General features: G+C 43.8%; 5 protein-coding genes across 12 annotated transcripts; 2 read left to right on the top strand and 3 right to left on the bottom strand.

Annotated features, from left to right (window-relative positions):
- Nucleotides 1-1626: 1626 nt before the first annotated feature.
- LOC103980207 (CASP-like protein 4A3) lies at nt 1627-3496 on the top strand. The gene is made up of 3 exons (XM_009396523.3): nt 1627-2582; nt 2725-2860; nt 3120-3496. The coding sequence occupies exons 1-3, from the start codon at nt 2149-2151 to the stop codon at nt 3306-3308; spliced, it is 759 nt and encodes a 252-aa protein (XP_009394798.2). The 5' UTR covers nt 1627-2148; the 3' UTR covers nt 3309-3496.
- A 196-nt stretch (nt 3497-3692) lies between these two features.
- Nucleotides 3693-5867, bottom strand: LOC103980208 (polygalacturonase At1g48100-like). Its single transcript, XM_009396524.3, has 7 exons — nt 5574-5867; nt 5294-5425; nt 4937-5101; nt 4815-4859; nt 4526-4733; nt 4262-4452; nt 3693-4179 (listed from the first exon to the last, which is right to left on the bottom strand). The coding sequence occupies exons 1-7, from the start codon at nt 5865-5867 to the stop codon at nt 3787-3789; spliced, it is 1428 nt and encodes a 475-aa protein (XP_009394799.2). The 3' UTR covers nt 3693-3786.
- Nucleotides 5868-6676: 809 nt separating this feature from the next.
- Nucleotides 6677-10915, bottom strand: LOC135581494 (bifunctional protein FolD 1, mitochondrial-like). Of its 7 annotated transcripts, none has more exons than XM_065102757.1 (6): nt 10585-10915; nt 9057-9376; nt 8508-8744; nt 8274-8441; nt 7583-7748; nt 6677-6887 (listed from the first exon to the last, which is right to left on the bottom strand). In XM_065102757.1, exons 1-6 carry the CDS (start codon nt 10808-10810, stop codon nt 6850-6852), a joined length of 1155 nt encoding a protein of 384 aa, XP_064958829.1. In that variant the 5' UTR covers nt 10811-10915; the 3' UTR covers nt 6677-6849. The 7 variants fall into 7 exon arrangements, with proteins under 7 accessions (XP_064958829.1, XP_064958830.1, XP_064958828.1 ...); XM_065102758.1 differs by having other exon boundaries at nt 9057-9367; XM_065102756.1 differs by having other exon boundaries at nt 6690-6887; nt 9057-9388.
- Nucleotides 10916-12447: 1532 nt separating this feature from the next.
- LOC135609459 (mannan endo-1,4-beta-mannosidase 1-like) lies at nt 12448-14813 on the top strand. The gene is made up of 5 exons (XM_065102755.1): nt 12448-13228; nt 13334-13528; nt 13674-13796; nt 13945-14144; nt 14223-14813. The coding sequence occupies exons 1-5, from the start codon at nt 12911-12913 to the stop codon at nt 14665-14667; spliced, it is 1281 nt and encodes a 426-aa protein (XP_064958827.1). The 5' UTR covers nt 12448-12910; the 3' UTR covers nt 14668-14813.
- Nucleotides 14814-15017: 204 nt separating this feature from the next.
- Nucleotides 15018-21287, bottom strand: LOC135609458 (glucose-1-phosphate adenylyltransferase large subunit 1-like). Of its 2 annotated transcripts, XM_065102752.1 has the most exons (16): nt 20886-21284; nt 20500-20772; nt 19764-19886; nt 18784-18957; nt 18443-18535; nt 18239-18322; nt 18101-18156; nt 17504-17597; nt 17265-17377; nt 17123-17195; nt 16926-17006; nt 16650-16736; nt 16469-16573; nt 15617-15723; nt 15476-15536; nt 15018-15386 (listed from the first exon to the last, which is right to left on the bottom strand). In XM_065102752.1, the coding sequence occupies exons 2-16, from the start codon at nt 20761-20763 to the stop codon at nt 15285-15287; spliced, it is 1617 nt and encodes a 538-aa protein (XP_064958824.1). In that variant the 5' UTR covers nt 20764-20772; nt 20886-21284; the 3' UTR covers nt 15018-15284. The 2 variants fall into 2 exon arrangements, with proteins under 2 accessions (XP_064958824.1, XP_064958825.1); XM_065102753.1 differs by lacking the exon at nt 18784-18957 and having other exon boundaries at nt 20886-21287.
- Nucleotides 21288-21501: the final 214 nt, after the last annotated feature.

The raw sequence follows: 21501 nt of genomic DNA, 5'->3' as shown, positions 1-21501 counted from the left end.
CTTACGGACTTCCTGTTGTACTTCGTCGAGTCTTTGACTGACGAGGCGCAACTGAGCTCGTAAGGCATTTGTAGAGTCGGCAGACGGAGCCTCGCGCTCGGGGCGGCTCGTCGTGTCTTCTGCCTCCCGGCTCCCGGGCCGAGTTATCGGGTTCTGAGGCGAGCCAGGGAGCTCGGGAAGAGGTACGTGAGTCCGGACGAGGGTTTCTTGTTGCTGCGAAGGCCGGGCCGTATGCGGAGGGGTCCGTTGGGAGACGATCGGGATGATGGTATGCACCATGCTCGTTAGGGCTCAGACTTGATGAGCGAGGTCGTGAAAGGTCTCGGGAGACACCGGTGATGGGCCGGCGGGTGCGCCGTTGGGAGGCGACAAGCCTGGGTCATTGAACAATTGCCAGTAACGTTCTGACGCCGCTGCGGGACGTTCGTCACGGGTTTCATCGTGCGGGGGGTGTTCCCCCGGGGTGGGGAGCCCGACGGCTGAGGGCTCGCCAAAGTGGATTCACTGATCGCTTGACATTCGGAGGCCCTCCTTCTAGCGCCAATCTGTTATGGTAAGTAACTTTTTTAGCCGTGACCTTGGGGTTGACGCGACTGGTTCAGGGGTCCGAACGGCTGGGATCAGGCGAAGACTCCTCTCGGGATCTGGTGACGGCCGATTGCGGGGGATCTGGTTGGAATGCTTCGCGACGCCGGGTTGGGTCGGCTTCGGTCGAGTGCCTGCACACAGGTCGAGTCGGTGGTTCAGCCCGACCCCTCCGACGATCAAGTCAGTGATTGGGAGAGGAGTTTTTGGGTGAAGTCGTGCTTCTGTGTCCTTTCGTTGCTCGCTTGGAGGAGCCCGAGGGTATTTATAGGTGAGTTTGATGTTACCTGATGCGTCATCCTACCGGGACAGGGTCGTACACCCGATTGTGTCTGTCGTCGTCGTGGGTGTTGCGTGGAAGGCCGAGCCGCCGCAGGGTATGGCGAGCCTTGGTCGACGCCTTCCCCTGCCTCGTCCGGCCGTACGGGGTCAGACGATGAGGTTGTCTGGGTACGGTGAGCGAGGGTGCACATTATGTTGGTGTTTAATGCTCGCCCCCTAGGGCAGTATGCCGTTCAGGGGTGGCTGACGTCGGGGTGTATTACGTCAAATCCGGTGTATTACGTCCAATTTGTTTTTACCCCTATCAGTTTGTCAATTTGATATGTGATGATTTGAAGAGCTCCTCGCATCCCTAATTCCATGAAACTGCTCTCGTGTATTAACTAACTCCCCCATTAAATAAAAAATCCGGAGGGTAACCTAAGTTCTACCATAAGAAGTCCACTAAAACACTCACACGGACTCAGTTGTGCTTCTCAGCTCTACCAACTTAAAACATCAGACGGTCTTTTTACCAAATACACCTCCTACTTAGTTTCGCAGAATCCTCTACCAAACCCATTTGTCTCCCTCCCACACCGAGCTTACTGTAGACTTAAGCGTGAGTTGACATTGACGTTGGATCATCATAATTTGCTTTAACAATACTAAAATCATCCCGTCCGTCTGTTTCCTGGATTTGGTCTGTGGATTATAAAACAATATAAAACATGAGCCTCCGATGACTCGAACCAATGAACCAATGTGTCCAGCTTTTTGTATACGTGTGGCGCTCCTCCTCTCTGGCGAATAAACAAAAGAAAGCCTGCAAAGGGCAAGCGGTGGCTTTCCCCCTCACGCACTTCTCCTTCCCTCGCTTGTTTGCTTTCCTCGTACTTCTCTGTGTTTGTTCCTTTCTTCGCAACCCCCCTCCCTGAGCGTAACAATCGAATGCACCTCCGCTCGCGTGGCCAAACAGGGACGACTTCTCTTTTAACCCTCTTCTGCTGTGAATTCCTCATCACCCATCTTCAATCGACGTTACCGTTCCTTCCCCTAAAGCATTAAGCTTTCCTCGCGACATCGCTGATGGCTTCGGCCGGCACGAGCTCAGAGTCTTTTGCCAAAGCTGCGGTTAATTCCTTCCCCTCTCGCGCCATCCAATCTTTTCCCCGGTGGTCCCAAAGCCCCAGTCCCCCCCCACCCCTTCCGCCCATAAATGAGACCAAATCGAGACACGCAACGCAAACGAAAGAGAAAGCGATGAACCATTGAATTGGAACTCACCAGTGGTAGAGGACGATGAGTTCGCCTTGCCGATCGCCGAAACTAGACCCGGAGAACCCGATCCCGCCGCCGTTACCATCGGAGAAGGCATCGTCGAGACCCCAAACCCCAGCGCGAGTAGATGCACCCGCGGGATCCCCTATCCGATCGCCGCTTCGTCACGCGGATAGCACGATTCCGCCGCCGGTGGTGACGGTCGCGAAAGCGAACAGAATGAGCCGGGACGACGCGTCCGCGGTGGCGAGGTTGGACGGGACCAGCGGCGTGCGAGCGGGGGAGAGGGGGCTCGGGACGGCGTCGGCGATCGTGAGGCGGCAGCGGATGACGAGGGCGGACACTGTGCTTCGGGTGGCGGCGGTGTTGCTGTGCATGATCTCCTTCTCGGTGATGGCTTCCGACAAGACGGAGGGTTGGGCGGGCGACTCATTCGACCGCTACAAAGAATTCCGGTACGAGTCCAACCGACACGCTTTAATCGTCGATCTCCGTCATCCTCGCTCTCGGGGTTTTAATCGTGTCGTTTCTTTTCACTCTTTTTCTTTAATCCTCCACCGTTTGATCGTGATCGAACGAGCGATGTTGTCGCTCTAGGTTCCTGGTGGCGATCAACGTGATCGCGTTCGTGTACTCGCTGTTTCAGGTCTACGGGAAGATCCACCGTGTGATCGCCATGAAGTACATCATAGCTTCTCCGAAGCGTTATTACTTTGATCTCGCCATGGATCAGGTGAGCCGCTGTTGTAGTATACGACATCAATAAATGCCTGTTGCTCTCTGCTGACTCGGCCATCGTGATGACCAGATAAATAGGAAGACTAATTGCTCCGTCATTAATTCTCATGTAAAATGACGATCCACCAAACATATTATAAACATTAAAAATCACATCACGATGTTCACATGATGGCCGTAGCAGCGGTGTCTCCGCAGCAGCTTCGCAGGTATCATCCTCATCCTCAAACCTCAGAGTATGTTGGTTGCTGCAGGTACTGGCTTACCTTCTGATGTCGGCGTCGTCGGCGGCAGCATCTCGCAACGATGCGTGGGTCTCCAGGTTCGGGAGAGACGACTTCACCGACAAAGCCAGCGGCGCCGTCGCCGTGTCGTTCCTCGCATTCGTTGTCTTCGCTCTGAGCTCACTCCTCTCCGCTTACAATTTGTTGAGGACTCTTTGATTTGGCGTACATAACAAGACGCCAGTCGTTCCTTGTGCAGGACATCGTCGAAGTTGGCGTCAGTTTGCATCACAACAATTTTCTCTTGAATTGCGAATATGATGTATTCTTTTAGATAGCTGTAATCAAAGCATGTAATCAATTACATAACGGAAGCATATTGGAATATTAAATAAAAACCTTACTATTAAAAATAATTATAATTTATGAGTCTTAGTTTTGAGCTTTTCCTGATTCGTAATGATTTAGATACAATTGGAAGGAGATTAAGAAGAACAAAAGAAAGTCAAAATTTCATGATTTGAGATATCATAAATTTTTATATTTAATGAGAATCTTAAGATTTTACATTTAATAAAAATGGGTTTGAGAGATCCATTTTTTCGTAAGATTTATTCCAAAGTGATATCAGAGCTTTTCGATTTCTAACAAAAACGAACAATGGTGTGCGACGGTCGGAAGCATCGAACGACCACCATCAGCACAAGTCGTGGTCGGTCGAGATCCTGTTGCTTGCTGGCTTGCCGATCTGCAAGCAGGTGATGGGAGGAATGGTCGGGGCATACAGCTCCCCAAATGCCTGCCAGCAGAAGGGATCGGTCATGTGGTAGCGTTCCTGCAGTGGCTCGAGCTCCACCTCGCTGAGGCTGATGCCCGAACAAGGAGAGCTGTCGCTACACGCCAAGTGAACTGGTTTCACAGTGAAGGTTCCCCTAATGCTCTCATACGCGATGCTCGACAGTGCCACTGCCGAGGACTGGTTCTCGCAGGAGCTCCGATCACAGTAGAACTGGTCGATCACCATCGGTATTTGGACCTCCCAAACCTTTATGTTCGAGAATTGTATCGCCTGAACAGAGCCAGAGCCACCCTGTGACAAAAATCCATGGACACAGACCATCAGAATCCCCAGATATATGAATCGGAACTTTTAAGCTGCTCAAGCTTTTTACCTGCCAGGTTTTGATTCGGACACCGGTCATCGTGTTGCGAAGGTTGATGTCCCTCACAGTGATGTTGGAGACGCATGCCTTGGTGTTGTCCCTGCCGAGACCCCCGATGCTGATTCCATGCCCGGGACCGCAATCGACGTCATGTATGTAGATGTTCGAGCAGCCTGTTTGGATGGAGACACAATCGTCGCCTGTGTTTTATGAACAGAGAGCTACTTGTCAGCCAAAGTTCATGTGCATTTAACGTGGTCGAGAAGGAATTACCACAACCCATGTCGACACGATGGATCAAAACATTTCTGGAGTTCTGAAGATGGATTCCGTCTGTGTTGGGACTGTCACCTGGAGAAGACACTGTAATGTTGAAGACCTCCACAGCTTCGCAGTTGTCGAATTTGAGGTGGCACCGTGGGCTGTTTTGGATCCTGATGCCTGTGACTGTCACGTTGTAGCTCCCGTAGAATCTTAGGGCCTGAAACAATGAAGAGGAGAAAACGGTGACGAGAAGACCCTCTGTTTGCTTCAAGAAAGCTGAGGCAAGAAGAGCGCTCACGGTAGGTTTGATCTGTGGCATCTTTGAACCGAGCTCAGCATTTATCTGTTGGATACATCGCCATGAGCATTTAAGTAAGGGGTCGAGAGTGGGAAATGACATGAGGAAGATGATGAGATTACCGGATCGATGTCAGAGTCGGAATTCGTCCACCAGACGCTACCTCGGCCATCTATCACTCCACTGCCTCGGATGGTGATTTCCTGCAGCTTTGTGAATTCAAGCCACTGCAGCGAGCCTGCACCCCATGCACCGGCGCTTGTCGGAGCAACGATCGTTCCATCCAGCTGCAGAGATCATCTGATAAATTCTTCGAGTCTCATTCGTGGCATATTTGTATTCAAGTCGATCTCTTTGAGGTGGTTTCTTGTTGTGACATTTAAGAAGCATTTCTCAGGATTAAGATGGATTCCAATGCTGAATCTGTGCACCATAAAACTACGAGAAGGTTTAGATGTTACTTTCTTGTTGTTCAGTACCTGAAACACAATGTTGGGCTCACAGTATGGACCTGAGAATGAGATTGGCCTAACGAGGAACTCGAACTCCGCAGGAACGATCACCGTGGAAGCCTCCACCTTGCACGCAGCAGCCCATGCGGCCTCAAAAGCCTGCATTATTACATCAATTAGAAGAAAGATTCTGAGCACACTGCATCATCGACAACCTCTCCTTCTGATTCAAAAATCCCAAGAGAGTGCCATAAAACGCCAAGAAAACAGAGACATGATCCAAAGAAACAGAGTCGATGTCGTCCACCTTGGTGTCGTCAGTCACGCCATCCCCCTTGGCCCCGAAATCGAGCACATCGAACATTGCTGCCATTGTTTCTGGGGTCGGTCTCGGTTGCCCACCCGACCCACCACCGCTGCCATGGCGGCGGTCGCCGCCATTGTTTCCTTTTGCTTTCTTTCTAGCTAAGGAAGAAGAGGGCGTTTGCTTTGCCCTCCGGAGCTTGTCTCTCCTTCCCTCACACTCGTGAAAGTTGGAGCACATCACAAGAAAGACGAGGAGGAGGAGCAATCCGATGCCTTTTGGCCCGAGGCTTCTCATCGTTAAGTGTCTGTGGAAGAGAAAGATTGGTGATAGGAGAAGAGGAGGAGGGAAGGTTGGGTTTAAATAGCCGCAAGCCTCGCCCCCATTGCTCATCAAAGCAGCAACACAAAAGTATGATAAATGGCATGGAATTACATGTCCTATTCTTTTGCCTTCTGCCATCACAGAACTCATTCTCTCCTCAGCTTCTTTCCATCTCTTTTTGTGACTGTTGGTTGGCGTAAATAAATCTCATCATCTGCCACCACACCACCAGTTGTGCAAGAGCTCTCTTGTCGTTTCTGCAGCAGCACCAGCCAGTAATATCTAACGACAGAAGAAGCAATGGTCAATCTATCTGGATGCAGTGTGGTAGTTCTGGATGCAGAAGCCAAGAAGAGGCGTGTGAGTAATGGTCAATCTATCTATATATCTATCAATCCATCCAAGTATGGCTTGGAGGAAGAGGATGCTGACTGCAACATCTCCTCTGATCACATGCAATGGTCACGGGAGGGAGTCAAATAAAAGGTGAGAAGAGATGATTAGTAGGGCCAGATGAGTTTGGCCATTGTAGATCTGAAGATAGAATGAGAAAGTAGTTGAGTTGGAGAAGAAGACTCGCTCTGGATACACTGTTCATGGCAACAAAACACGAATCAAACAGTTGTCTGTAGCAGCTAAGCCAATCCACCCAAATGTAAGCTTTTGATGGATTGTATGGTGCTCACAGAAGAATCAGCATATCAATAAAATAATACCTGTCAACACTAGAGAAAGTACAGCAAAGTAATCAGGTACATCATGTGAAAGTTGCTGTCGATGCATACTTGCGACATAAAGAAGCAGCAGCACGCCGGCATCGCGTACGTTCATGCATGGCTGACGAAGGCGACGAAGATGAGCAGCGATCGACTTAGGAACGATCCAAAAACAACAACGTACATAGTACTACTGTTATTGATCTCTGCATTGATGCCCGTGCCATCTGTTCGTCGGCTCACTGGAAGCGTTGAAGCTCTCCGGCCGGTCTGCCGTCTGTGACAATGGAGAGAGATGGTGGCGGTGTCAGGTTCTATGATGAACTTATCTTGTAGTGCCAAACTAGATGTACTGGAAATCTACATGTGTTTATGTTGGATGCTATGCCTGTTCTCTCTTGCTGCGGTAGATTCTTCTTCCTATTCAACCACATGGAATGAGTACTAGTGCTTTCTACCACATGTCCATTAACACTTTTCCTCATTTTATCTTCTAACGGAATGATACTTAATTAATTATGAATAATTATTCCTATCTTTCTTGATAACTCAACACACACACATTGTTGAATCAAAGGTACGTCCAATTGATTTATCACTAGCTACCGAAAGCTTGTCCAAGTTCATGTCATTACAGTGCATTTACTCGAGCAGACGAACCAGTATCTTTGAGTCGTCCTCTGTTTCTGTTCCAGAAATGATACATTTTTTGGCATTTCCTAATGAAACAAATGAAATCAGGCAAAAAAAAGGTGGACTGGAAGAAAAGTGGGGCACTGTAAGGCAATGACAACCATCACAGACAACAAAGTAGTAATCCATTATTGAGGTGCTCAAACAATATTTGAACTGAAAAATGATAACAAAATTTACACTCACAAGAAGGTCGATGAATGCTTGTCAAACGGAAGACAAAAAACCAGCAATAAGGAAAAAAAGGACAACAAGCTTTACAGCAAGAAGAGCACTAACTTATCCCATAAAATCGTTTAGCAGAGTCGAGGGTGTTCGAAAGAAGCATGGCGACCGTCACAGGGCCAACACCACCAGGCACTGGGGTTATAGCTGATGCCACCTGCAGCGCTTCCTCGTAGCATACATCGCCTCTTAGATAGTAACCATGCTCCAAACTGGGATCCTGATGTTTACATTTTCAAGTAGAAAGAGAAGCAAACTCAGGGTAGCAAATGGTATTGACCCATCAAACAAGTAAAATCTTTCTACGGCAGTTACATGTATTAGTAACATTCTAGCATAAATTCTTTTTAAACAAAAAAAAAAGGGATCTTGAAAGCTTTTTGTTTTGTGATAAGCTGCATTTAGTGCAGAACAAGCATGAAATGAATAAACATGCGGAGAACATGTAATGTGTTCGTATAGTGTTTGAAGCAAAAGGAGTTACTGGACTGGAGGTTTACAAATGAAAGTCTTTTAGAGAACCAACAAGAAATAAGGCAAGTCGAATGTAACTAAAGAGCATGAGCAGATTGGGAAGTTGTAGTCAGTATTTGGTGATCAATAAAGCAAGTTACAAATGTGAAATGCGGAACTTGAAATGCGGAACTTGAGTTAGTGGTTTGGTCATAAAATGTCTTTCTACATCAATTACAGTAGATAAGCAGAGTGCTCAAGAACACCAATAAACTTGCTGGATAAAACTTACCTCAATTGGGTTTGTCCCAACATCAATGACGATTGCCCCTCGTTTCAGCCAACTTCCACGTACCAGGTTGGGGACTCCTGCAGCTGATATTACAATATCAGCTACACGAGTGACATCCTCCGGATTGTTCGTGAAAGCATGAACAACACTGACCGTTGCATGGTGTCTCTGTCAAGATCTCCAGTTTATTATTCTGACCCGGATCATGGAAATATTTGAACTTTTATGTCATACCTGCAACAGCAAAGTGGTCGGTAATCCTACGACATTGCTTCGTCCAATTACAGCCACATTCTTCCCCTTCAGTTTGATACCCGACCGGAGTAGCAACTCGATACAAGCTTTTGCAGCACAGGGAATGAATAGAGGTTCTCTACCTCTCAAAGCAAGATTCCCCATATTCAATGGATGGAAGCCGTCAACATCCTTTTGCAGACTTACAGCACCCAAAATTGTGTCTTCATCCATGTGCTGCACTCAATTCGAACAGCATTAGAAAAAAAAAGTAGCTTTGACCAACCGAGTATCAACTTATAATTTAAAAGAAATTCATATATTCTTGATAACAGAACTCGATGCCCAATGAAAATCGTAGAGAGATACATGTCATGTCAAACTTTATGTTAGAAGTCAATAAGAAACTAGTGACTTCCGTTTACTTACCACAATACCAAAGCAACTAAAACGTTATGCTTGGATGAATATATGTTGTTGAATAAATAGTGTGAATGAAGTACGAAGGTTTTCTAAGCCCGAAAGCTATAGATTATTGCTACTACTTACTTGCGGCAAAGGTAGCTGTACAAGGACTCCGTGTACTGATGGATCTTGATTAAACTCGGATACAGCATTCAATACTTCGTCTTCTGCACATTCTTCAGATAATTCTGCCATCAGAGATCTTATTCCAACCTCCTCACAAGCCTTTATTTTGTTGCGCACATATGTCTGGGAATCCCTTCTTTGACCCACCAATACAACAGCCAGTCCAGGAACTTTCTTGATCGTGTCCTTCATCCGGTGTACTTCTTTAGCGATGCCTAATTTTATTTCTTCCGCGATGGACTTACCATCGATAATAGTTTGTGCCAGTTCTGCATCAACTGCCAAGGTTGCTGAAGAAGAAGAAAATAAGAAAAATACTAGTACAATTGACACAAGTACTTAAACTAAATCATAGTAAAAGGAAAAAAGTGATTCCTTGTACAGATCAGACAAAGAAGAGTTCAAACTAGTTTCAGATAATTCTTAATGCTTGAAAAAATAATTCAAAACATTAAACAGCTTTGTTGCCAGATTTGTCATAGGCTGGAACTGTCCTCTATCGAATTTCTAATACTTTGGAAATTCTATTCTCATCTGTCTGCTTTTGAAGGCTAGTGTTAACATTTTCTTCTTCAGACAAGCACTTATTTACTTACAAAGGGGTACAAATCTGAAAAGAGTTACCTCTAGATTCCATCATATGTCGCCATGAGGTTTAATCTGTTTTTTTTTTTCTTCATCATGTTTAACTACATGTACGTAAACTAAAGCATAATATAAACAATTCTGCTAAATAATCATGTTAACCACATAGTTGGGGTGTATGCTTGTGAACATAAAACTAAAATCATTCATGTGGACAGGTCACCTTAGCCTACAATTCCAGTTAAAAGTTCTGGAATGAAACAACTGTTTTGATTGAAGAACACAAGGAATTATCCAAAGAGCCAACAATGTACAGCCCACAGGCCTTGGAAGATGCAAAACAATGCAGTAGGTATATTAGAAATTTTCTTGGTAGCATAAATACAACCAATCAGCAAATGGAGTTCTGATATGTTAACTAATAGAATTAACAAAGAAGTTAAAATATGACAATATTATTACTTGATACAACATATAGTCAAAAGATGTGTTCCTAAGTTCGCACCATTCCTCCTACAGCTCATACAAAACTAAACAAGATTTAAACCTCCTTATCAGATTCTTATTCATTTTGTATAATGAATGTGGATTTCCACTCGGAAGGAAACTTGACAACTACTTGATCAGAAACTTGTTCCGACAAACTCCATTCTCCCCCCTACCCTCGAAGAATAGCTATTCTAAACAGTAATTACGCATTGGTGTCAAGCAAAGCCATGAACCATGCAGCACGCCTGCTCCTCACGCATCAATCTCCTCCCCTTTATGTTCCATGGACACATGTACTAATAGTTTTTTGATCTTGAAGTAGTGTGCGTGCGAAAACATCAGCTTACATCCACATGACGACCAAGTGTTTGTGTTTATGGCTCACTGATCAACACAAGAGTTCGGTTACCACCTCCGCTTTCGGATTCTGCAGGAGGAGAGATAGAGCCGGGCGTGGCCCAGATGTCAGGGAGATCCGGGCCCAGGATGTAGTCGTCCTTCCGCTTCTTGGTCGACTTATTACTTTGGTGATGGCTGCGGTGGTGGTGGGAGGCGGATGATACAAACGCAACACGAGGCCGCCTCGCGGCTGCCGCGGCGGATACTTTCTTCAACGTCGACGACAGAGCTGCTCTCATTGCTTATATTTCCGCAAAGCGACGAACTGCTCCGGAATCGGATGGTGAGGTAGACGAAGACGTCGGCCAACTCGAGTCGGGTGCTCTCCAACCCTCGTAGGATGCGACCGGGGTCGGCCATGGATTACTGGAGGCTGGGCCGGGCCATATACTGTTACATCCCGACCCAAAGCGACGCCGCCTGCCTGTGTGCACTCTAGCAGGATACAGGATTTACAAAGCTTCCCACTGCCCACTGGCGTGGGACCCACGACCGATTCGTCCAAATCAACCCTCATCTGCAAGTAATAAGACGATCCATGTCCTCGTGGCATGGTAACAGAATAGGTAATTTGAGTTTTAAAGATTATGTTTTAAGGATGCTGAATGTGCCATTTGACTTGAAGTTTATAGGAAGGAAGGTTTCACCCTCCATAAATCTAATCTCGATGTGTCGGTGAATGCGATGCTCGTAAACTACCATGGGCACTCCGACCGCCGAGTTGTCGGCAGCCTCCGTAATCCACGCCGAGATCCGACATCTTCCGAAGTAATAGGTGACATAAACGGTGCCAAATCCCGGGGGACCCTCGCGAATAAACACGCGGCAACTCATCGACCGACGCCCTTTTGTCTCCCACTGTCATCATCACTCGGCTCCAAACCAATCCTTTTTCTTTTCTTTTCTTTTCTTTTCTTTTCTTTTATTTTAATGAACAACTCAAGCTGAGTCGATTGACTTAGCCATGTGCTCGCACGGGCTCCCATGTACCTTCGAAAGCTAACACGGATCAAATGAGTTAGGTATGTTGACAATGTGTCAGGTGGCAGCAAACCGCACCGACTCCCACTAAGCTGGTTTTGTGCCGTGACACGGGGGAGTTTAGTTTGGAGGAAATGAAACCTTTTCTCCGTTGAGGCATTCGGACCACCTCCAACATTTGCAGTCATCCACCTTACGAGGATAATTACCTCTATCTTTGCTTTTCCCATAGAATATTATATTGGATTGGCTTTGTGAAATGTATAGTTTTATAGCTGATAAGATCATTTAATCCCATATTAATTGAAGAGAACGAACAAACGGTTCGTAAGTCCGTCGGGTCTCCTTTATCCTCGTAAGTGTCTTTTGAAATTCACATGTAAAAGATATAAAAGATAAAATCGAATATACCCATCGTCCAAAACGGACAACTCCTCACGAGTTGACAAGCCGCACCGATGAACTATTAAGATTTTTTTAAGATTATATTCCGTAATAACGTAAAAGATAAAAAAAAAATGTAACTCAAGTCTTCTCACAAGTAAAAGAAGAGCAATCTTATACAAACCAGTAAACCTGCAACCATCCGAAGAACAGTTATTATGATTGATGTTTCCTGCTTTTGTTGCATTTGATGAATCCTTCAGAGAAAGAGAGAGAGACCATGATCACTCTGCAAGCTTTTTTTTTATTCTTTGCAGCTTTGACGATCGAGCAGTGATTGCAAATATGGTTTAAAGCACCAAATATTAGAAGACAACATGAAAAAGTAATGTAAATTACATCAACTCCAACAACAGGAAAGCAGGTGATATCATCCCCTGGTAAACTCAAACAACGAGTCCGTGGAGGACACGATCCAATGAAGTCATGAAGAGGCCGACCGACGAGAGAGTCAAGCTTTCGACAGGACCCATGATTGCATGCCCCCCACAAAAGGTGATTGATTTGCTTTACGGTTCCTTGATCCACCAAAAGCCATCTGTTCTCCCTTCTTCGAGGTTACTTGCATCGTCTCGAGCAATCCTTTTACTGTTCCCAGATCAAGATTCTGGCCGCAATCCTCGGCGTTCTACGCTTACAAAGGAAGCAACGTTTCATTGTTTTTACGTTGGATTCCAGATAGCAGCGACTTTGTTTCCTGCAATGCAATTATAAGTAATCACAGCACTTAGTTCAGTAGGCCAAACCCACACGAAGCTTCTCAGAACCTGAAGCATTTAGTTAGATCCAGGCTTTCTCGGTTTCTTAGGCTAGGAAGAAGGACGAGAGATCATTTATACCCATACCCCGTGCTTCCTCTTTCTCCATTCTTCTGAGTCTCCCACCTCCGACAGTGAAGGAAGAAGAAGAGAGCCATGAAGGGAGTGAGCCTCTTGGCTGGCCTCTTTCTGCTGCTGCTGGCTCCTCGTTATCATGTCGAGGCTGGCGGGGGGTTCATCAAGACCAGGGGGCTGAACTTTGTGCTCGATGGCAACCCGTTCTTTGCCAATGGGTTCAATGCCTACTGGCTCATGACTCTGGCCTCAGATCCGTCTCAGAGAAGCAAGGTCTCCTCTGCCTTTGGAGACGCCTCCAGCCATGGCCTCTATGTGGCCAGGACATGGGCTTTCAGCGATGGGGGAAGCAACGCCTTGCAGTACTCCCCGGGCTCCTACAACGAACAAACCTTCAGGGTCTCCGACATCATCCGCGACCTTTTCTTGATTTCTCTCTCTTTTTGGTGACTGGCGATTTGACGTTTACTTTTTTCTTGTTGTTGTGATTGTTGTTCACTTCAGGGGTTGGATTTTGTGATATCCGAGGCCAGAAGATATCGAATTAGGCTCATCTTAAGCTTGGCCAACAACTACGATACTTTTGGAGGGAAGAAGCAGTATGTCCAATGGGCAAGAAATCAGGGTCAGTACATTGCATCAGACGATGGTTTCTTCACAGACTCTGTTGTCAAAGGCTATTACAAGAATCATATCAAGGTAGGAAGAAGAAGAAGAAGAACCAGCAACATGAATATAATAAATAAATGTTTGTAAAATCACATATATTTTTTGACATCCAATACTATTTGTAGTAGTTCTATGTCATTCTTGGTACTTGATCTTGAGCTCGATGATCTTTTAGACTATGCTCACAAGAGTCAACACCATCACCGGAGTTGCTTACAAGGATGACCCGACAATCTTTGCTTGGGAGCTAATGAATGAGCCCAGATGCCAGTCAGATCTGTCAGGAAGTACCATTCAGGTAATCGAAACCATTTAATTCTCAAGCTTCCATTCTCTGATCATCCTCAGTTTAACTCAACTTTGTCTCACTCGTTCAAGAATGAAGAACGACGAGCAAACCACTTGCATTAAGCTGCTCTCTCTCTCTTGTTTTGGTTCTCACGTAGGGATGGATCACAGAGATGGCTGCGTACGTGAAGTCCATAGACGGCAACCACCTGCTGGAAGCCGGTTTAGAGGGATTCTATGGCTCCTCATCACCCCACAAGCGATTCAATCCGGGCTTGGAAATCGGAACCGATTTCATTGCCAACAACGAGATTCCAAACATCGATTTCGCCACGATCCATTCCTATCCCGATCAATGGTAACGTCACGAGTTCACTGCAAATTGTCATTTAGCAGCGGCAGCAAGAGAACACTAAACGCTCTGCTTCATGAGCAGGTTGTCCAACGCAGACGAGCAATCCCAGCTTGCTTTCTTGAGCAACTGGCTCGGCGTCCACATCCGAGATGCTCGGAACGTGATCCGGAAGCCGCTGCTGATCACGGAGTTCGGGAAGTCATGGAAGGACCCAGGGTTCAGCATCTACCAGAGGGATACCCTGTTCAAGACCGTCTACTCCAAGATCTATTGGTCCGCCAGAACCGGTGGCTCGGCCGCCGGTGGCTTGTTCTGGCAGCTGCTGAGCCAAGGCATGGACTCCTACGGGGATGGCTACCAGATCGTCATGAGCGAGGGAACCTCCACGGCCCAAATCATAACTCAGCAGTCTCGCCAGCTTCGTTACCTCGGGAAATTGTACGCCAGACTGCGAAACATCGCCAGGCTCAACAAGGCAAAGGCCGTGAGAGAGGAGCAAAGCAGGGGGAATGGCGGAAGAAACTGAGCAAGAATGCATGATGAAGCTTGCAGAACTCCTTGAGATGAAGATCTCGTTTCATCCAGGAGACACAGCATCTTATGCTCTCTATATATGTGTGCAATAAATATATGGACGGAGAAGAAGAAGCTCTGTGTTTCTTTTCATTTCTATCCATCTCAATGCACGAGTAATTTTACTGCTTGCATGATGAGATGCTGCAGTATAAGACATTACAATCTGTATACAGATGCACTATTTGGCTTCTAAAAATGACAGCAATTTGATATCCTCGTCAAAATTTAATAATGAGGAATAAACTTGCTCATCGTCACAATGTTATCGCAAAAAAAGTGCAATATATAAGATCAACATAATGGAATAAGAACGACAAAGTTACCCTCTGCTGAATTCATTTATGCGACGAGCAGTTCTGATATGAACCAGTTGATGATTTCCATCAGGTTCTCTATGACTTTAGATTGATAAGTTATACACATGGATTAGTCTGCATTAGGGCAGCTGATTATTTAGGAAGACAACCATCAACACTATAAGAAAAAAGTTTAAGAAATTTCTCTTTACAATTCATAGATTCTCCATACTTCCGATCTGATGAAAAACGTCGAGAACTGGCATTTCTTTTATATGACAGTTCCATCTTTGATGGTTGCATTCTTCATAATTATTGTGATTCCAAATCTGATGTAGAATCCTTCACTTGGCCTATCAGCTTCTTGGACACCCTGTTACACAATGATCATGCTCCGATATTTAGACGATATAAACTTTACTCTGTTCAACAAATAGATTTACTACCAACTGTTGTACATACATCTTTGTTAGCGATAACCACATTCTTTCCTATCCTAGCATTCATGTCGATGATGCAATTCCTGGAAAGAAGAGACATGTTTCAGAACTTTGTGTATCATCTGCATTTTGCAAACATTTTCCATGAGAACTTGGAACTCACCTGATTTTTGTGTTTTGTCCAACTCCGATAGGAACCTTACCCTCTGCCAGAATAGATGCAAGCTCAGCTTCAGTTTCGTAGAGATCAGCACCCAGCATCAATGCATCCTAAGATCCAAAGAGAATGTAATGCCGGTAAGCAAACATGGAGTAAACTAGATGCTATCAGAAATTTATATTTCATGACCAGGGTACTAGAATTAATGAGAGTAATAACTCGAGAGGCCAACCCAACTGTACAGATACAATATAGCAGTTGAGCTTTATTAATATAAAATCAACAGACAATAATAACTCGGTGTGAAATGAACCGTTTTGAGTGATTGGACAAGCTTGATGCCAGTGCACAGATGAATCAATTTTTAACAATAAGTGCATTAAGAGAATCATAGAGCGGCGAAGAAATGAGATAAAAATTTAAGTAGAAAAAATTGACAATATGAGATGTTGATTCAGGCCCAAAGCTGACGGAAAGCATGACCTCACAAAGCGTAGATAAGACACATCAAGCAATTGTAATAGACTGTGATCTTGAGTTCCTTAAGAAAATTGCTAATTTTCTTGATAGAAAATTAATAAGTGATATTGTCTTGATAGAAACATAATAAGGAATTAAAAGGTTTCAAATGGAGTGTGCTCATTTTAATGTGTCCCTTTCTGAATCCAATTATTATACATGACCATTTTTTCCAGTCAACAACCAAAGAATTTGGTCAAGTTAGTCTTGTCTTTTCTCTGTGGATACTTAGCATAGAGCTTCCAGGGCAACCAAAGCTCGTTGCTGGTATAGAAAACAAAGTTTCACAAGCTAGAAAATTTTACAGAAAATAATGGTTGGATGCACGGTTCTAACCTTTAGCTCTGCACCATAGTCTATACGTGAGCGCACTCCCACTATGGAATGTTCAATGCTACACTCATGTAAGAAGCATCCATGTGAAATAATCGAATCAAGAATCTGCACATTCACTTTAAAAATAAGATGCCCAAATATCACAAATGCTAACAAGAAACTAGCAAATGATAACACATACTCTGCATTTTTCTATTTTAGTTGGTGGTAGAAATCGAGGCGACGTGAAGATGGGTGTCCTCGGATCGTAAAACTGAAACTTTGGAGGCTGGAGGGGCAAAAAATTAATGAAATCAGAATAACACCTTGTGATCTAGCTACACCAGTTTATATAGAATGTTGAATGTGTTATGTCTTTCTTTCTTGATGAAGCAAATTTAGTGGCCCCGTTACCCTCCTAACCATAAACAAGCCAGAGCAAGTGATTGAACATAATTTTCTCTTAGACAAGATTAACCTGTTCTGTCAGTGCCAAATTTGCATCATAGAATGACTTGATTGTTCCAATATCGTCCCAGTAATCTTCAAAAATATATGCCTAGCATGACAAGAAGAGCACATGATTATGGGCCAAACCTTAACAGAAAATAAGAAATCGCTTGATCAAGTGAAAACACAAGATGTTATTCTTAATGAGTAAAAGTGTTCTCCCACCTGAGCCTTATATGCTTTAACAGCGGAAGGAAGGATGTCTAGTCCAAAGTCATTTGCTTTTGGGTATGTCCACCTGGGATAATATTACACTCAATAAAGTATCCTTGAAGAAGCTGGAATAGCAATGTCACATATGTTATACCTTAGAAGCTCCAGTAGAGTATTTCGGTTAAAGACATAAACCCCCATCGATGCAATATAGGGATATCTTATAGTATCTTGATGAGACAATCTGAAGAAGGTGTTTTCATCCTTCTGCAGTACACAAAGTGGATCTATATTAGTGAGTTTATTCAATGAAGTTTATGATTGTTCATGGAGGCACTTGCTGCAAAAACCTTCATGTCACACAAAAAGAGGACCTCGAGACAAATCACTTACCATAGCTTCCAAATCAGCTCCCTTGGGTTTCTCTGAAAATTGGATGATGTGACCTGCCTTGTCAATCTTCACTATTCCATAGTCAGATGCCCGGCTTATAGGAAGGGAAAAAAGCTAGTTCAGATAAACAGTGTTTTACCAATAACTAAAGCAAAGGAAACAGATTAAGGTTGATTCATCCTATTCATAAGACTGGACAAGTAGAAGTGAAAAGATATTTGTTCATTGCTCAGCAAAGATGGCACAAAGCAAGGATCAAATATTTATTCAGAAAGAATTAGTTACTGTTTCCAGAGATGAAATTAAGATTTTCATCACATTTCATCAGTGATTTGTTAACAGAAAATACATAATTTCAGATACATCAAGAACAGAACAGATTCCTGCAATTCCAAAAACTAATATGGCAGGGCAGATCAGCAGCACAAGCAATCACAAGAGTGGAGAAGGACAATGCATCATCGAGCTTTTAGATGATTGTGACAAGTAACTTGGTTTACAGCTTCTGATTTTAGACTTCAGGAATTAATGACTACAACCAGATGCAAGTGCTGATACATAATCACATCTAGCCGGGATCAAGTTCACATTGCATACCTGCTGCTGACAGGCACACATGATATGGTAATATCTGCACCAGTATCAATATGTCTCTGCAATTGTCATGCGTCGTTTAAGTATATACATTAGATGATAGACAATAAACAACATTGCGTCAGTTATGCTAACACATGCCTGCACAAAATCCATGTAGTCCATACGATACAGCTGGTCACCAGATAAAATCATTATGTAGTCAATGTTCTTATTCCTGTTGTCCTGAATTAAAAACATATATCAAAGTCACAAACCTCAGATGTAAAAGAACACCTCGGAAAAGGAAAATCAATCTTATCCTTGTATTCTCTTTTCTTGGTTTGCTCAATCCAAATAGCGCACCTCAAATACCCAAATGAATTGTCTCACAGCATCTGCTGTACCCTGGAACCAGTTCATTCCAGCTTCACCAGGTGACTGAGTGGCCGCTAGAACCTGCTTATGACTTCAAACAACTAGTCATTGAAAAAAGATTCAAAATAACATATGGATGATAAGATCAAATATTTAATTCAAATTCTAGCTTTTAGTTAGTGAGTCAGCATAATAATTAATCAGCTATCTCAGTGGTGTCCAGATAATTAAATTACTTGAACTCAATGATGTTTTAAAACCCAGCAAACTTAAACACAGTTGACATTGACAAAGAATAATGCATGGATCCGTATAATTGAAAATATTACCTCGACAAATCCATCCCCAAAGTTGATTCCATTGCCAAAATTAAATGTACGGTAAATATGGCGATTTAGGGAAGCTGAATTATATTGTGTCATGATGAATATCTTGTTTATGCCGCTGTTAATGCAATTGCTCATTGGAATGTCAATAAGCTTATAGCATCCCCCAACAGGAACCTATATAGCACAGAATAAGATCAGCAGTTCAAGGATACTTTGACATCTAGAATTCTCTGCGGACAATGAACAATGGATCATAGATTTGCTAGATTAAAGAGAACTAATTGAGAATTCAACAACCAAAATATAGAGAACAAAATATGGTAAAAATATATTTGCTGTCAAGGTGCTATGCAGCGGAAATACCTGTGTCAACAGGTGAAAGAATATGACTTAAAAAGAGTAATGGCCTATGACGGAAAAACTAATGCTTCCATTTTGTTGATCTAATAGAATTTGCAGGATAGTGGGAAACCTCAGAAATAAGTTGCATAGAAGATGTGTCTTCAGAAACAATTGACATTTTTATATCACATAAAAGAATATGACTTTTTTCTTATCAGAAAAAATGACAATTCACATAAGCATCATTCTTTCAGGAAATCAAGCATCCCCTGCATCACAAGATCTCAAGACTCTTTCATGTCCGAGGAACTCTTTCGCAACCCTCAAAGTATCACGGTTCTTAAACCTCAATGCAAGATGCTAAAAAAAAATTTGTTTCTGACATTCTGTAAGATAGCTTCACTAAAGATCATTCAACTTTTACACTAAGAAAAAACAATATCTTTTAAAGTCACCATATAATGTATCATGCATGCTATAACCGGAACGAGGCATAAAATATAACTGGAGAATTCCTAAGAGAGAAATCTTAGTATCTACTGGAAGGAAAAACATAAGAAATAAAAATTATATGAAGAGCAGAACATCTAATAAACTCTTATTTTTCATCCTAGGTGCAGATCGGGCCGATTTCTTACTGCAGGTGTGGCTCTTGTACTTGTGAGAGGAAAAAGTTGAGCTCCGGGTCCTCCACCCAAAATGATCGATGCAACACTCTTGGGGTCTGGCTTATGTTTTCCAAACATTGGAGCCTGGATAACCTGCAACCGCAGCATGGTGATATTGAGTCCATTTTCCTCAAAAGTTATGTTTTTCTTTTTTTTCTTTACAAAGGATAAGTGATGAAGGCAAGATCCGAGCTGAGGACCTTCTGATAAACTGATAAAGTCTTTATCAGATAGGATAGCTGACACCTTCAAAAATACTAAAATAAAAAAAAATCAAAAATTTTTTTTTACCCGCCAAGCAAACCAACACCTCGAAAGATGTGTTAGTAATAAATCTGTAAACCAGAAACAGAGACAAAAGGTAAATCAAACATGTGTAAGGAAGAAATGAAGAATTTACGATGGCAAGGTATAATATAAAAGCATTTTTAGATGAATTTGTCTAAGAAATGTAGTTAAATGTTACGTGAAGCTTAAACTTCATTGGTTGCAAGACAAATCACAACGACCTGAATCCCAAAAAGAGGATTATAGACATGCATTTTATTTATTGACAGCTGAAATGATTCCATAAAGAAAAGAAGAGATTAGACAGAGGAGTATGGAATACTTTGCTAAACAACATTAGTAGAAGAATAAAGAAGGGTGCAGTTCTTAATCAAGATATATAAACTCACACAATTTCTGCAAGAATGTGATTACTTACGTATGGATCATTTATCAGAGTCTCCTGGTTGACATCCGAAGTGAGATCAGAGAACGCAACGCCCGCCTTGAACCCTCCAACCCAGCGGCCACTTTTGACATTCTTCGCCACCTTTGATTCCCAAGCCCTAATTCTAGAGGCGCCTGCGGACCCATCCCCCCAAATCCCACTCTCCCCACTGCCAAGAACTCCACGTTTGACATGGCTGAAGCATGCATTGGCCTTCAGCCCCACGCTGCTGACATCCATCAGGGGTGCAATCATCGCTTCCTTCTGAAGGAAAACAAAGGTAGCTAAAAACCTTGAGAACCAACTCCAAACACTTGAAAACACTATGGGAACGGAAGAAATTGCCAGGATTCAAGTCATCAGAATAAAAGATGTACGAGTTCAGGAACCCAAGTTGAAGCAGTCCAGATGCTTGGAATGCGAATAGCTCGGTGACAGAGGAAGCTCTCTCCGAGGTTGTTCTCGAAGGGAGAGGGGGGGGGGGCGGTCGGTAGTGTGGAGGGAGGCAGGCGAAAGGCGAGAGTGCTGACGGCCGCGCGGTGGTGCTCAACATGTGAGCGAGGAGGAGGTTGTTTTCGTCTCTTCAAGCGGCTGCTACGTGTGTTGTGTATACATTTGTCATCGTAGATCCCGTTTAGATGAATCTGATCAAACTATTTGGACGATCGAGATCAAACAGATGAGACGAACGGTTCCACATCGCAAGAAATCCGCAGCTGTGTGTGGAAAGAGTCTTGTGACACCCCAACACATCGATTCTTCTCCAACAGACTTTGAATTCGCTCAATCGTGATGTTCTTATGTGGGTATATAAAACACATTTCAATTTTAGAGTGATCAGCGTCGTGATGTCTCCGTTAGATGCATCACGTACAGATTTCGTGTCGTGGCATGCATCATCGAAGTTGACGGATCCCGCTGCAGATTGCATGCGAATCTGTGTCCACGTATACGTGCATCGGTATAGGTTTATACCACCAGCGGTGACAAGGG

Source organism: Musa acuminata, chromosome BXJ2-4, assembly GCF_036884655.1.
Source record: "Musa acuminata AAA Group cultivar baxijiao chromosome BXJ2-4, Cavendish_Baxijiao_AAA, whole genome shotgun sequence".
NCBI lineage: Eukaryota > Viridiplantae > Streptophyta > Magnoliopsida > Zingiberales > Musaceae > Musa > Musa acuminata.
This window is presented reverse-complemented; position numbering and strand designations above follow the sequence as displayed.